Raw genomic sequence first — 16984 nt, 5'->3', positions numbered from 1 at the left:
AATAAAATCTGCCATTCCTAGCTGGATCTGGCCTACATGTGACTCCAGACACACAGCAAGTGGTTGACCCTTAACTGGCCTCTGAAATGGCCAAGCCACTCAGTTCAAGGGCAAGTAGGGGTGGGCAACAAATGTTGGCCTTGCCAGTGAGGCCCACATCCCATGAAAGAATAAAAAAGCAGGAAATAAAAACACTGCCTCTGCTGCTACAGCGGCGATATACTTAGGGTGTTTTTTGAGGGACAGCACACAGGGAATCAACAGAAAAGCTTCTGAAGGCATTTCTGCCTTCGGATCCATGTTACACCAGAGGCAAGAGTCCTCAGGCTGAAGAACATAGATTCCCAGAAATGTCAGCTGAGGTATCAAAGATCTGACAGATGAGGAAACCCAGCCTCCACTTGATGTCACACAGAAGTTCAGCTCTCAGTCTCTCTTAGCACATGGTAACAATTGAGACACCTCAATCTGATTCAATATCCTTTATCAGATGGTATGTCATAAATCATTCAGGGAGTCCAAGTTGCTGTGGCAGCAAACAACTTGTAGCCATGAATGTTTTTTTTTCTCCATCATATGCCTGAACAGGAATCTCTCCCACTCTTAGTGTGTATTGGAAGAGCATGCTGGCTGATAATCAACATATTTGACCACATTTTCCCTCAGCCATCAAGCCATGGGGTGGGACTTGAACATAGAGCTGCTGGCATCTAAGTTAGGAATGCTACCCATTGTGCCAACTCCACTTCACTTATCTAGGGAGGAGAAAAGTCAGTGAGGGTTTTCCACACTTGACACCCCCAGTCTCCCCCTTGACACCCTCATTCACCGCCAGGACACCCTCAGTCTAGCCCTGGTCCCAACAGTCACCCCGCCGGACAACCTCAGTCTCCCCCTGGAGACCCTCAGTCTCCCTCTTGGACACCCTCAGTCTCCCCTGGACCCCCTTAGTCTAGAAAGTGTGTGTTACATGGGGAACCCTAGAACTCACTCCCTAACAGCACTGTGGGTGTACCTACAGCACAAGGACTGCAGCGGTTCAAGAAGGCAGCTCACCCCCACTTTCTCACGGGCAATTAGGAATGGGCAATAAATGCTGGCCCAGCCAGCGAAGCCCACATCCCGTGAATGAATAAAAAAAGGGAACAGAAGAAGGCCACTCAGCCCTTCGAGCCTACTCCACCATTCAGTTAGCTCATGGCTGATTTGATTGACTTCATTCGCCCGCCTTTGCTCATTTTCTCCCCAGGCCAAAACCAAATCTCAGTCTTGAAAGTTCCAATTCACCCAGTGCCTTCAGTCTACTTGGAGGTGAGATTTCTACTGTCCTTTGTGTGAAAAAGTGCTTCCTGATTTTTCACCGCCCAGGAGGTTGCCACTTTGTCTGAAATAAGCCATGGTGTTAATAGGGAAGGTGACACTTGTGCAGTACAGGATAGACAAGGATGTGGTGATCTTCTGTGCAGCTCACCAATTGGCTGATTTCTAAGCAGAACCAGGGCGTTATCCCTTTGCGTGTTTTCAGGCCTGTATTTTGGATTTTGTCACTTCCACGTCATTGCATAATGATTCTGAAAATGGTGCTGCTCCAGCGAAATACCCCATTCAAAGATGAAAATAACTGACATCGAAGGGTTTGCACAGGCACCTCTCCAGAGTTCTAAGCAATGCCTCTTGGGTGACTGTAAAAAATGGAGATTGCAGACAGACATTATGTTTCACGTTTCCCAACTAGCTCTGTTAGCTTTCAAAGCACTCTAAGTAAAATAAGATTTGAAAGTATTTTTTATTATAAGAGGACATTTTTTTAAAAATTTAAAAATAAGTTTTGGAATGCCAGACATCACAGTGCCTTTTGGAGGCAATGGCATTTGTCAGTGGACTAATAATCCAGGCACCCAACATAATGCTCTGGGAACACAGGTTCGAATCCTGCCATGGCAGATGGTGGAATTTGAATAATAAAAATCTAGTTAAAAGTCTGAAGATAGCCATGAGACCATTGTCAATTGCTGTAAAAACCCATGTGACTCACTAATGTCCTTTAGGGAGAGAAGGAAATCTGCTGATGTGACTCCAGTTGTTGACTCTTAAAATGCCCTCTGAACAATGAAGGATGGGCAAAAAATGTTGGCCCAGCCAGTGATGTCCACATCGAATGAGTAAAAAGTGACTGACAGGGGAAAGATGATGTAAGAACAATACTGGTCTGACATATTGGAGCTGGAGACCAGCCCAGCATTGTATACTCCAGAGCAGGCTTCAGGTGCCTGGATTGCTCCTATCACTTGTGTACATTTCAGCATGCTCTCAATGTACATTGCCAATATCAGCGTGCTCTCAATGTACATCGCCGATTTCAGCGTGCTCTCAATGTACATCGCCAATTTCAGCGTGCTCTCAATGTACATTGCCAACGATCCTGTTGGTAAATAATGTTGTTTTGTACAAACAAAAAAGTGAGAACAGGAACCATGATGCATTTCCTTTCAGGACATGTCTATTTCTAGCCCGTGATTGTAATTTTGTGCATTGAGATATGACGTTGGTACAAGGGCTGCCATATGGAACTCTTATGTCATGTCACCCTGTTTCAGTTCCATTCTGGGGGTGATGAGCTGTTTGTCGTCACTCTTGAAAGCCTTTCTCCTGTCACCTCGCAGTTTCAATCAAACCAGCTTAAAACTGCAGGGATTATGATATTGGAGGCTGGAAAGCCTCTACCGAGTAATAAAGCAACCTTCTTACTCAATTGTATGCATAAAGGCAGAGCTAACACACCTCCTTTCATTACTCCCAAACTGCAACTCAAATATGTTCACCCTACAACACCCAATTCGATAACCATCAGAAGCAGGCAAGGGGATTAACCCTGTCCGATCTGATAATTGGTAACTCTTTTGAGTACAAACATGTTTCCATCTGTTTCAGATGAAGTTACATTATTTCATAGTTTGCCAGTGTGAGATTTGAACTCTTGATCTTGGGGTTACAAACCCAGTACCATAGCCACTTGGCTATTTAGGCCAAGCCTGATCACTGGTATATGGACAGAGACCATCTATAATTCAATGTGGCCGCTGATACCTATCTGTGTATGTGTAACTGGTCTGTGCATACAGGGAAAATCAATGATATCACTCCACCGTGCCAGCCTGCAAAGGGTGACACATTTTGTGCTCAAATGTAAATGCTTGGCTTTATTGGGCAGAGTATTTTGAATTGTTGGCAGCTGGAAAAGTGGGTGTGGGTGGGGGAGACTGTCCAGGTGCAGCACACACACATCGAAGAGACATTTATCCAAGCGCTGGGGTGTCTTTCATTTGGCTCCTCCATCCCCTCCTCTTCCTCTCTTCTAACCCTCCTCTTCTTCCTCTCCTCCACCTTCTCCTCTTCCTCTCCTCCACCTCCTCCTCTTCTTCCTCTCCTCCATCTCCTCCTCTTCCTCTCCTCCACCTCCTCCTCTTCTTCCTCTCCTCCATCTCCTCCTCTTCCTCTCCTCCACCTCCTCCTCTTCTTCCTCTCCTCCATCTCCTCCTCTTCCTCTCCTCCACCTTCTCCTCTTCCTCTCCTCCACCTCCTCCTCTTCTTCCTCTCCTCCATCTTCTCCTCTTCCTCTCCTCCACCTCCTCCTCTTCTTCCTCTCCTCCATCTCCTCCTCTTCCTCTCCTCCACCTCCTCCTCTTCCTCTCCTCCACCCCTCCTCTTCCTCTCTTCTAACCCTCCTCCTCCTCCTCATCCTCCACCTCCTCCTCTTCCTCTCCTCCACCCCTCCTCTTCCTCTCTTCTAACCCTCCTCCTCATCCTCCACCTCCTCCTCTTCCTCTCCTCCACCTCCTCCTCATCCTCCACCTCCTCCTCTTCCTCTCCTCCACCTCTTCCTCTTCCTCTCCACCTCCTCCCCCTCTTCCTCTCCTCCACCTCCTCCTCTTCTTCCTCTCCTCCACCCCCTCCTCTTCCTCTCCTCCACCTCCTCCTCTTCCTCTCCTCCACCCCCTCCTCTTCCTCTCTTCTAACCCTCCTCCTCCTCCTCATCCTCCACCTCCTCCTCTTCCTCTCCTCCACCTCCTCCTCTTCCTCTCCTCCACCTCCTCCTCCTCTTCCTCTCCTCCACCTCCTCCTCATCCTCCACCTCCTCCTCTTCCTCTCCTCCACCTCCTCCTCCTCTTCCTCTCCTCCACCTTCTCCTCATCCTCCACCTCCTCCTCTTCCTCTCTTCCACCTCCTCCTCTTCCTCTCCTCCACCTCCTCCTCATCCTCCACCTCCTCCTCTTCCTCTCCTCCACCTCCTCCTCATCCTCCACCTCCTCCTCTTCCTCGCCTCCACCTCCTCCTCTTCCTCTCCTCCACCTCCTCCTCCTCTTCCTCTCCTCCACCTCCTCCTCTTCCTCTCCTCCACCTCCTCCTCCTCTTCCTCTCCTCCACCTCCTCCTCATCCTCCACCTCCTCCTCTTCCTCTCCTCCACCTCCTCCTCCTCTTCCTCTCCTCCACCTCCTCCTCATCCTCCACCTCCTCCTCTTCCTCTCCTCCACCTCCTCCTCTTCCTCTCCTCCACCTCCTCCTCCTCTTCCTCTCCTCCACCTCCTCCTCATCCTCCACCTCCTCCTCTTCCTCTCCTCCACCTCCTCCTCTTCCTCTCCTCCACCTCCTCCTCCTCTTCCTCTCCTCCACCTCCTCCTCCACATCCTCTCCTCCACCTCCTCCTCCACATCCTCTCCTCCACCTCCTCCTCCTCTTCCTCTCCTCCACCTCCTCCTCTTCCTCTCCTCCACCCCCTCCTCTTCCTCTCCTCCACCTCCTCCTCTTCCTCTCCTCCACCCCCTCCTCTTCCTCTCCTCCACCTCCACCTCCTCCTCTTCCTCCACCTCCTCCTCTTCCTCTCTTCCACCCCCTCATTCTCTTCCTCTCCTCCACTTCCTCCTCCTCTCCCCCTCCTCCACCTGCTCCTCCTCTCCCTCTCCCCCACTTCCTCCTCCTCTTCCTCTACGCCACCTCCTCCCCCTCCTGGTCCAGGCGGACATGGTTTCAGCCACATCCCTCCCTATTTCCTGTATCTTTGTGACGGTTCATCACTTGGAAATTATCCATATATTGTCACGTTGCCCGTGTAACTCTGCTGTGTGCAGAAAAAACAATCGAAAATGGAGCAATTAATGAACACTCATATATTAATAGGGCCATAACTTCCGAGCTCCCCAGCATCGGATTGGGAGGTCACCCCAAAGATGCGCTGGGGGATTCCTTTGGAAGTTCCCAGTAATTGCATAGCGAACCCCCAGAAGTGCCAATGTCCCTTTGGGTAACTGCTCTGCACTGGGAGCCATCTGAAAATGCGATTTAAATACAAACTTCAGATGCTTGTGACAGGGATACACCAATAGTTACTCAGAAGAAGTTAGAAGATCTAAAAGCTCTTCTAACTCCCAGATAATTATTGTAAAGGCCCAGACCAACCACCTGATCCCCCACTAGATGCCCCTCCCCACCCCCGGCCATAGCCCCCAACCCCCACCCTCCCACGGGTTTCCCCCAATACCCCCAAACCCGCAGGGGACTCCCCAACCCCCGACTAACCAACCCCCGCAGTAGGCCCCACCCAACCCCCAGTCCCCCGCCATGGGGTTCCTCCTAGCCGCACGGGACTCCCGACAAACCCCCAAACCTCCGCAGCCCGACTCTTACCCCCACACCCGCCCAAGTTCCGAACCCAACACCCTCCCCCCACCCCGCTCCCCATGACCCAACCTGACATCCCCCGGCCCGATCCGACCCCACCCCACTCCCCCCTCCACATACCCATCTCGACCTGCCCCCACTCAAGACCCAACCCGCCCCATCCCGAGGTCTGAACTACTTCCTGCAGACCTGACCCTACCTGGCCCCTCTGCACTCCTGAGGGGGTCTTGACAGGGTGGATGTGGAGAGGATGTTTCCACTTGTGGAAGAATCTGGAACTAGGGGTCACTATTGGAAAATAAGGGGTTGCTCACTTAAGATGGAGATGAGGTGAATTTTTTTCTGAGTGTTGAATGTGTTTGGAACTCCCTTCCTCAAAAGGCAGTGGAAGCATAGTCTTTGAATATCTTTAAGGCAGAGCTGGATTGATTCTTGACTAACAAGGGGGTGAAAGGTTATTGGGGGTAAGCAGGAATGTGGTGTTGAAGTTACAATCAGGTCAGCCATGATCTCATTGAATAGTGGATCAGACTCGAGAGGCAAGGTGGCCTACTCATGCTCCTAGTTCATATGTTTGTATGTTAGTATGACCCCCTCCACCCCCGCCCATAAGGTACAACCCACCCCCCCAAACCGAAGTCTGACCCCTGACCCCCAACCTCCAACCTCCCCACCGAGTTCTGACACCCTCAACCACCACCCCGCCCCCACCTCCGCTGAGTCCTGAACACCCTACCTCCCCCACCCCCACCCCCCAACTAGGTCCAAACCTCCCTGAGGTCCAATCCCCCCAACACTCCCCCAATGGGGTCCAACCTGCCCCAACGCCCCCCCATGTCCACTCACCCCAACCCCACCCAGGTCCCTCCCACAACCATCCCACCCAAGATCTGACCCTCCATGCCCCCCCACCCCTCCAAGTCCCCACTCCCCATCCCTCCACACCTACCCACCCACCCACTCCCTGAGTCCCGAACCCCCCATCCCTCTGAGGCCCCACTTCCCCCACCTACCCCCCCACACCCATCCGAGGTCCGATCCCACCCATACCCCACCGAGTTCCGACCCCCACCACATCCCCACCCACTGAAGTCTGAAACCTCCCACCCACGAGGTCAGACCACCCCCACCCACAAACACCCCCGAAGTCTGACACCCCCTGAGGCCTCACACGTCCTTAACAGTCCACCCCCCAATCTCTGATTCCAACCACCACACCCCCAGCCCCGATCTGACCCAACCCAATCCAAACGACACTGATTACCAGTCGTAGAAGTTACGGCCCAGTGGATTTCCATTTTGGGAATGGGCATTTTTCAAGCCCATGAACTATTGCAGATTAAACATCAGTCCCATTCCCTGTAGGTATGAGGCTGATAATTGTTCAGTGTCCCTGAGTCTCAGTGTGGCCCTAATGAAGCAGGATGAGAGGCAGGCCCAACTTCAGCTTATCCCCAGTTCAAGTTAACTGCTCCTTAATCACAACTGGACCTGGCCAATTAAATGCGGCTGAAAAATTGGAGGCAAAATGGGTTCTGGTTTGGCTTCGTGTTGCTTTCTGGTTGGTTTGTGGTTGTTCCGGTTGACCCCAGGGACATGCCAGTTATTCCGGTTACGTTGTGACCTGGTTACAACGGCTTTTTCCTTCTGGGCTTAAATGGTCCAGCTCTAATTTAAAGATTATCTCCCCTCATTCTTGATTCCTCGACCAGAAGAAACAGATCCACTGTACCTGCACTGCTAAATCCTTTTAACATTTTAGTCCCTCGAGTAAATCACTCGAGTAAATCTCTTGTCAAATGATGTCAGGTTGGAAGTTAGCTGCAGTGTGGAAACTCACTGGGAGAAACTGTCACTTTCATTCTTTGAGCAATGAAATAACTGGGTGGATGCCTACTTTGTGTAGTACCCGCCCAGTATAATACCTGCCTGGTATAGTATCACCTGACATAGTATCTACCCAGCATAGTGCCGCCTGGTATAGTGCCTGCCTGGTATAGTACCTTCCTGGAATAATACCTGCCCGCATAGAATCCACCCAGTATAGTATCCATCTGATACAGAACCCATCTGGTATAGCACCCACCTGGTATAGTAACTGCCCAGTATAGTATCCACCCAGTATAGTACCACCTGGTATTGTTGCAGCCCGGTATAGCACCCGCCTGGTATAGTTACATGGCCGGTATAGTATCCACCAGGTATGGTACCTGCTTGGTATACTACCCACCAAGTACAGTATCCACCCAGTATAGTACCACCTGGTATAGTACCCGCCCAGTATAGTAACTGCCTGGAATAGATGGGTTGGTGGGGTGGGCTGTAAAGTGGCAGATGGATTTTAACATAGAGAAATGTGAGGTCATACATTTAGGGATGTCAAACAGTTACAGGGATTACATAATAAATGGGAATATACTAAGAGGGGTAGATGAAGTGAGAGATCTTGGCGTACAAGTACACAGGGCCCTGGAGGCAGCAGTTCAAGTAGACAAGGTTGTAAAGAAGGCATATGGAATGCTCTCCTTCATTGGCAGAGATATAGAATATAAAAGTAAGGATATAATGTTGGAATTGTATAAAACACTGGTGAGGCCACAACTGGAGTATTGTGTGCAGTTCTAGTCACCACATTACAGGAAGGACGTAATAGCTCTGGAGAGAGTGCAGAGGGGGTTTACAAGAATGTTGCCAGGGATTAGAAAAGTGTAGCTATGAGGAGAGATTGGCTAGGCTGGGGTTATTTTCCTTAGAACAAAGAAGGCTGAGAGGTGACTTGACTGAGGTGCACAAAATTACAAGGGGAATAGATAGAGTGGACAGGATAAAATTGTTTCCCCTGGTGGAGAATTCTAGAACCAGGGGACATAGATTCAAGATAAGTGGCAGAAGGAATAGGGGGGACATGAGGAAGAACTTTTTTACGGAGACGGTAGTGGATGTCTGGAATTCGCTGCCCAAGTTGGTGGTAGAGGCAGAAACTTTAAAATCTTTTAAAAAATACCTGGATCTGCACCTAAAGTGCTATAAGCTGCAGGGCTAGGGGCCGGGTGCAGGAAGGTGGGATTATAAAGGGCACCTGGGTGTCCTCGGGCTGGCATGGACAAGATCGACCGAATGGCCTCCTTCTGTGCTATAACTTTTCTATGGTTCTATGGTTCTAATAATTACTGTCCATTGTAGTATCCACCCAGTATAGTATCCATCTGGTATAGTTCTTCCTGGTATAGCATCCGCCCAGTATAGTATCCAACCGGTATAGTGCCCGCCTCGTATAGTACCCACCTGGTATAGTATCCACCCGGTATAGTGTCCACCCGGTATAGTATCCACCTGGTATAGTATCCACCCGGTATAGTATCCACCTGGTATAGTATCCACCCAGTATAGTACCCACCCAGTATAGTATCCACCCGGTATAGTATCCACCTGGTATAGTATCCACCCAGTATAGTACCCACCTGGTATAGTATCCACCCGGTATAGTATCCACCCGGTATAGTATCCACCCGGTATAGTATCCACCTGGTATAGTATCCACCCAGTATAGTACCCACCTGGTATAGTATCCACCCGGTATAGTATCCACCCGGTATAGTATCCACCTGGTATAGTATCCACCCAGTATAGTACCCACCTGGTATAGTAACCACCCAGTATAGTATCCACCCAGTATAGTATCCACCTGGTATAGTAACCACCCAGTATAGTATCCACCTGGTATAGTACCCACCTGGTATAGTATCCACCTGGTATAGTATCCACCCAGTATAGTACCCACCTGGTATAGTACCCACCTGGTATAGTATCCACCTGGTATAGTATCCACCCAGTATAGTATCCACCTGGTATAGTAACCACCCAGTATAGTACCCACCTGGTATAGTACCCACCCAGTATAGTATCCACCTGGTATAGTAACCACCCAGTATAGTACCCACCTGGTAAAGTACCCACCTGGTATAGTAACCACCCAGTGTAGTACCCACCTGGTAGAGTATCCACCCGGTATATTATTCACCCAGTATAGTACCCACCTGGTAAAGTACCCACCTGGTATAGTAACCACCCAGTGTAGTACCCACCTGGTAGAGTATCCACCCGGTATATTATTCACCCAGTATAGTACCCACCTGGTAAAGTACCCACCTGGTATAGTAACCACCCAGTGTAGTACCCACCTGGTATAGTATCCACCCGGTATATTATTCACCCAGTATAGTACCCACCTGGTAAAGTACCCACCTGGTATAGTAACCACCCAGTGTAGTACCCACCTGGTAGAGTATCCACCCGGTATGTTATTCACCCAGTATAGTACCACCTGTTTTTCATTGCTCTGGAAATATAACAGTTCTATAATGGATAGACAATCTACTCTGCCTATTTTGCATTGAAATGATGAAGGTAACAATTGTGCCCACTTTACTGGCTCACACTTCAAGACTGGCCACTTGGGGGAGGTACTTGGGGGGGTGTGGGGGAGGAGTGGGGGGGTGGTGGGAATCTGGGGGTCAGGAGTTTCGAAACCAGAGAGGGAGAAGGGGCCATACCCCAGCAAGAATCAGGTAAGAGCAGACAAAATTGGTATGAATTAATAATGATTACCATCTCATTCATGTAATCTTTCTGTCAGTACATATTGCACTCAGGTGAAGAAATGATAGACAGGTATGCAAGGCTATAAAGACAGGAGTAGACAATCTGTTGATGCTTTCCAGACAATTTGGAAATACATTTTCATTGTGTGCAACATTCTCGAGGGGCAGGGGGCAATATGAACAGAAATATATTTGAAACATTTACGATATCAACAAATTTAATATTAAAAAATGAATTCGCATTAGCCCTCTATACTTTTTTTTTATTCATTCATGGGATGTGGGCGTCACTGGCTAGGCTATCATTTATTGCCCATCCCTAGTTGCCCTTGTTCAGAGGGCATTTTTTTAAAAAGTCAACCACATTGCTGTGGATCGGGAGTCATATGCAAGAGCAGCAAATGTCCCTCCCTAAAGGACATTAGTGAACCAGGTGGGTTTTTACATCAATCGAAAATGGTTTCATAGTCATTTTTAAATTTTAATTTCCAGAATTTTACTGAATTCAAATTCCACTTTGTGCCATGGTGGGGCTTGAACCCAGGTCCCCAGAACACTATTTTTGTGGGGGGCAGAGCCGGGGGGGAGGTCCTCTGGATTACTAGTTCAGCAACAGTACCACTACGCCATCACCTCCCCACAATATAGAAGCATTGGAGGGGAAATCGGTTGGCTCTAGGAGAGTGAAGCGTGCCCGTAGCAAATTGACCGCCTGCTCAGACTGCGCATGGCTTTCAATCTGGGTCAGCCTGTAGTACTGGCTTCTGGGTCAGAAGGTTCTGGTTTCTGTCCCACTCCAGAGAGTTGAGTACAAAATCTAAGCTGACACTCCATTGCAACACTGTGGGAGCGCTGCACTGTTGGAGGTGCTGTCTTTTGGATGAGAATTTAAACCTAGGCCCAGTCTGCCCTCTCAGGTGGGTGTAAAATACCTCACAACACTATTTTGAAGGGGAGCATCGGGGTTCTTCCTGCTGTCCTGGGAAATATTTATCCCAAGGTCCCAGACGTATCAGAAACCTGTGGGTAAATTGACAGTGATTTTCTTACGGACACGAAGACTCCTCCTTAAAGCTCCTCAGCTGGTTGACTTTCCTTCATTCTTCACAACTGTTTAAACTACAGGATTTTTTTTTTGCTCTTTCTCCCTCTTGTTTCCTCTCTGCCCAATAGTCTTCTCAGGAAGCACTGATTTCTTTGTTAGGTTATGAACCCTGGCCTTTGGCAGCTTTGTGGCTTCCAAACCTGTGCAGCCCTCAGGGTGTTGATCCTCGATGACTGCTTGGCAACCATTGCAACCAAACACCACCTGGGTGTACCACGTGATGTCAACCACCAACATCGGTGGCTGTTTAGTGCTATATAATATTAAGGAGGCTTGTCTGTGTGCCTGACTTGGATGCTAACATGGAGGCACAGTAAGCCCAGGCTTTGTCCTACAGTCAGCAGTAGGCAAAGGGAGAGCTCTCACCTCTGAGTGAAGAGGTTATGAGCAATCTAAGACACGCACAATCTGAGGTGCATGTAGCATGCTTGGGAAGACAAGGCGACTTTGGACCTATGGCTCTCAAAGCTCTTCATCATCAAGGGGTTTTCTCACCTCATGCCCAGGTCTGTTGTAGACTCATTGCTAGAGATTGTTTAGAGAACATCTCCAGCGTTATGCGACTACTAGATGGTAGAAGGCGAACTGGGTGGGCCTTTGCTATCTAGCAATGTTTGCTTGTTTTGGGTTCATGCCCCACTCCAGGACATGAGCAGATAAAGCTGTTGTGCAATACCTGTGGAATGCTGCATTGACAGGGGAATAGGTTTTGCACATTAAACTGAAGCTGCATCCATCCGTTCAGATGGATGTAATAGATCCCATGGCACTGTTTGAAGAAAAGCAGGCGAGTTCTTCCAATGTCATGATCAATGTCCTTCCCTTAACCAACAGCACCAAAACAGATTAATTGGTTATTCATTGAATTGCCACCAATGGGACCTTTCTGTGGGTGATTGGCTGATGTGTCTATCTATATAGTTTCAAAACTATTCCATTAGTTATGGAGTATGTCAGAAAGTTGTATGAATGTGACAAAGCACAGAATATTGAATGGTCATAGCACAGAAGGAGGTCATTCAGCCCATCGAGCCCAATGCTAGCTCCCTGTGCCATTACTTTTCAACAGAAACCAGCAATGATGTCCAGAGATTTCTGTTTGAAGATTTCTCTCCCAGAACCCTAGTACCAATACAAAAGTGCTTATAGAGTTTATGGAGAACAATTGGCAAAGACAGCCCATATATATTGTCTCAAGCTGCCAATATGAAAACTTGCAATGTATTATTTCCAACTGTGCAAATACACAACATAATTAAAAATCACAGGGGTGTCCAACATTGTTATCTTCATGAACCTCTAGGTACACATCTCATAACTCCATGGGCCACTTATAAAATGTGAATCAATGTTTCTGCTGATTTGAATGCATCTTAAGTGGCCTTTACTAACAGATTTTGCTGTTCTGATTTGCAGTTTATACTAATCAGCCTTTCCCAAACTTCCAGGCCCACAAATTTCAAGTAGGGCAACACAGCAAGTAAAACGTATAAGCGCAAATGGGGCCCAGCTGTCTTAACGGTTGAGTTTGTAGGTCCCATGCAGCCTACCAGTTATAGCTTAGACAATCCTGGTATAGCACATGCATAAAACCAATAAACTATCACTGGCTTTCATTTATTCTGGCAATCTGTGACTGTCTTTTAGCAGTAGATATCGATCTTTCCATGGCAGCTGTCTTAATTGTGCTTTGGAGTGAGCTACAGTTCCAACTGTGGAGCCGGATGTCTGGCTTTCCCATGCAAAGGTGAGTAAGTTTCCAAATCCTCCTCAAAACCGATTTGCGAAGCAGGATATAAACCCAGGGATCTAAGATCTGATTCCAGGTTGCCAGTCGAACGCTGAACAGAAGTGAAGTGATCACTGGTCGGCCCGCATTTAAGCTGCCTATCCTTGCCACGATTACCTGCATGAAACAGAAAGAAGAGGCACCCAAGGAAAGGTTATTTATCAACAGCAACAATGATTCATGTTCAGCTGTGCGTCTCAGTTCCACCCCTCTAGCAGGCATTTAAAATTCTCAAACATTTATATTAAACTGAGGGCTTTTGAAATCACAGTTTGGAATATTATGGGAGGAATTTTTACTTATTGACCAGCTGCAGTTGTAGGGAACCAGAAATTCAAGGTTTCACCACCTGCTGTGAACTCCACAGCCTGTCAGTGACACAAGAACATAAGAAATAGGAGCAGGAGTAGGCCATACAGCCCCTTGAGCCTGATCCACCATTGAATACAATCACAGGAGATTTGATTGTGGCCTTAACTCCACTTTCCTAGCTGTCCCCCATAATCCTTCACTCCTTTATCGAGCAAAAATCTGCCTAACTCAGCCTTGAATCTATTCAATGACCCAGCCTCCAATGCTCGCTGGAGATGAGAATTCCAAGACCAATGATCCTCTGAAAGAAGAATTTCCTCCTCATCCCCATCTTAAATGGGAGGCCCCCTATTCTGCAACTGTGCCCTCCCATTTTATATTTCCCCCAGAGGAGAAACATCTTCCCCGTGCCTAATGTCAAGTCCCCTCAGAATCTTATGTTTCAATAAGATCACCTCTACTTTCTAAACTTCAATGAGTATAGGCCCAACCTGCTCAACCTTTCCTCATGAGACAAATCTTTTCATCCCAGGAACCGCTGAGTTAACCTTCTCTGAACTACCTCCAATGCAAATATATCCTTCCTTAGATAAGGAGACCAAAATTGTATGCAATATTCTCGTTCTGGTCTCACCAAACACTTGTACGATTATAGCAAGACTTCCATATTTACATACCCCATTCCCCTTGCAATAAAACCCAGTATTCTTTCTAATGAATTGCTGTATCTACATAACAATTTTTCATGATTCATGCATCAGTGATTGGCTCCTAATACCAATATACAAACAAATATTGTTCCAATTGTTTGAGGGAACCATGAAAGAGGTAACACCTACCAGATTAGTATAAATATTGACGCAGAAACATTCTTTGTTCTCCTGTGATGAGCTTAAACAATGGAGCAGGTGTCTCAGAACCTGCAGAACTGGAGCAGCCAGAGTTTTAAAATTTACAATGAGAACCACTGGAGGGGATATTGAAGGTGCTTCCAAAAGGACTTCACCTAGTACAGGCTAGAATTTTAAGGGATCCCAAGGACTGTGCAGGGAGACAAGGTGGACCATAAAATTGAGCGAGGCGGTAGGGCATGTCATGCCTTTTACCCTCTCGCCACTGTGGCGATCTGTCAGTGGTGAGTGGGTGGCAGATGACCCGATCGACCTTGAGCCAATTGAGGCCCTTGGGTGGTCAAGTAAGGACCTCTTCCTGCCACATTTTATTTTTCACGTGGGGAGACCACCAGGTCATCATGAGATTTTGAAAGGCTCTATATAAATATAGGTTTTTTTGCCTCTGCATATGAAGACGCTTCCCTGGGGCCTCGGGGTTGAGGGGGGCCCTTGTGATCGAGCACCTTATGACCCACAGGCCACCAACAGCCCCTCCCAGCAGCAAGGACAGCCCCTGCTGAAAGAATTCCTCCTCCCCCTCCCCAACCCTGGCAGCACCCGACCCCATCACCCTTCCGCAAACACCTGCTCTCACAACCGATCCGTTCCAGTGAACCCAGTCTCACTTGCCTCCCCCTGGGGCCTCCTCAGTGCTGGCTGGTCAGGACTCGCTGCAGTTCTAGGGGTGGCTATCTCTCCTGATTGACTTGGGGGTGGCGCATCCTACCTTCAAGGGGCAGAAGCCACGATGGTAGGCAATTAACTGCCTGAATAATACAAGGTTCAGTCGGGGCTTCCATGACCGGCAGAGGAACGATTGCCTCGCACACTCATACCACTCCGACTCTCTGGTCAGCCGCTGGGGTCCACCAGCATCCTGTAATCCCAGTCCCTATCTCTGTACCTCCTTCTAGCCCCACAACCCTCCGAGATATCTGCACTCCTCCAATTCTCTTGGTCTCTTGAGCATCCCTGATTTCTATCGCCCAATTATAGGTGACTTGCCTCCAGCTACCTAGCCCCTAGGCTGTGGAATACCCTCCCTGTGGCACTCTTTTAAACCTACCTCATTGACTGAGCTTTCGGTCACCTGGCCTAATATCTCCTTATGTGGCTAGGTGCCAATTTTTACCTGAAAACACTCCTGTGAAGTGCATTCGGGAGGTTTTACTTCATTAAAGTTGCTAGGCAAATGCAAGCTGTTGTTGTTGTTTCCCTAAGCAACACGTCTTGTATTCTCAGGCCCTAGCTACCACAGATCAGCAACATGTCCAATAACTTTAAACCGGATTGAAAATAGATAAAATGCTTCGACTGCATCGATAAGCAACAACTGAACACAGGCTGGCTCAGATTCACAGATCATGTATAAAAAACAAACCAGAAAGCCTTAAAACAAAAATAAACTGAGACACAGAAACAGGAAATACCTAAACCAATGAATAATTGAACAATCAACCTCTTCTCAGTAAAGTGATATTGAAGTCATGCCATAAAGGCAACAACTATTCACCAATGACTTGCCAATGCTCAGTTTAGGCTCCACCATAACTATGTGCCTCCAGGCATCATTGCAGCCTTGATGCAGATATGGGCACAAGTGTTAAATATCAGATGAGGGGTGAGCGTGCCCACTCTCAGGGTCGAAACACCATCGGACCAAGTATGGCACCAAGGAGCTCAAATAAAACTGAGGCCAATGGGTCAAGAAGGCAGCCCAGCCCCACCATCCCATGCTAACTAGAGATGATCGAGAAATGCGGCCTTGCAGGTGCAACACACTCAAAACAAATTAAAAAATGATCCATTGAAGACTAGAAATTAAAATAAATGAGAAAGCCATGGATTCCCTACCTGAAGAATAATTGATTAATTTAGTGGTGTCGGCTTTGTTTCAGTGGTAGCACTTTCACCTCTGGGTTTATAGGTCATGGTTTCAAGCCCCATCCTCAATAGAGCTGAGTTAGGCCGACACATCAGTGCAGTGCTGAGGGAGTGCTGTATTGCTGGAGGTGCCATCTTTTGGATGAGATAATCCAAAGGCAGTTTGCCTTTAGATTACTAGCTCAGGGATATTACCACACGACACCACCATTTCCCCCAGCACTTTGTAGAAACAGGCAAGATTAAGATGTTACAATCAAAAGAGGGAGGTTGCGCCAATCATTACCACAGATCTTTATACTGTAGGAGGCATGCATTTAGGGACAGACGGAGCAACTTGCAAGATGACCACAGGGAGGATTGACCATCCACACAGACAGGAACATGTTCCCTCAGTTTCTTTCATGGGGATCTGGGCACCACTGGCAAGGCCAGCATTTGCTGCCCATCCCTAATTGCCCTTCAGAGGGTAGATAAGGGACAATGACATTGCATTGCACTGGATCTGGAGTCACTTGTAGGCCAGCTATGAATAGCAAATGAACCAGGTGGGTTTTTTTAAAATGACAATTGATGTTAGCTGTCATAGTCACCAATACTGAGACTAGCTTTCAATTCCAGATTTGATTAATTGAATTCAAATTCCTAGCAGCTGCTTTGATGGGAGTTAGAACCCCTGTCTCCAGGGGGACATTAGCCTGGGCCTACTAGGTTACTAGACCA

The 16984-nt window shown here is 48.0% G+C and overlaps 1 protein-coding gene across 2 annotated transcripts in view; it reads right to left on the bottom strand.

Annotated features, from left to right (window-relative positions):
• Nucleotides 1–1456: 1456 nt before the first annotated feature.
• LOC121288817 (prostaglandin F2-alpha receptor-like) overlaps nt 1457–16984 on the bottom strand; it is a 33750-nt gene continuing 18222 nt past the window's right edge. The window contains exon 3 of one of the 2 annotated variants that reach the window (XM_041207564.1): nt 1457–1682. In XM_041207564.1, the coding sequence (XP_041063498.1) occupies nt 1545–1682 (138 nt within the window). In that variant the 3' untranslated portion in view covers nt 1457–1544. Of the gene's footprint in view, nt 1683–10283; nt 13290–16984 lie in introns of those variants that run through there. The other variant, XM_041207563.1, reaches the window with a different exon arrangement.

Source organism: Carcharodon carcharias, chromosome 16 (genome assembly GCF_017639515.1).
Source record: "Carcharodon carcharias isolate sCarCar2 chromosome 16, sCarCar2.pri, whole genome shotgun sequence".
Taxonomy (NCBI): Eukaryota; Metazoa; Chordata; class Chondrichthyes; order Lamniformes; family Lamnidae; genus Carcharodon; species Carcharodon carcharias.
Note: the sequence above shows the minus strand (reverse complement) of the source record. Positions and strands in the feature narration are given on the sequence as shown.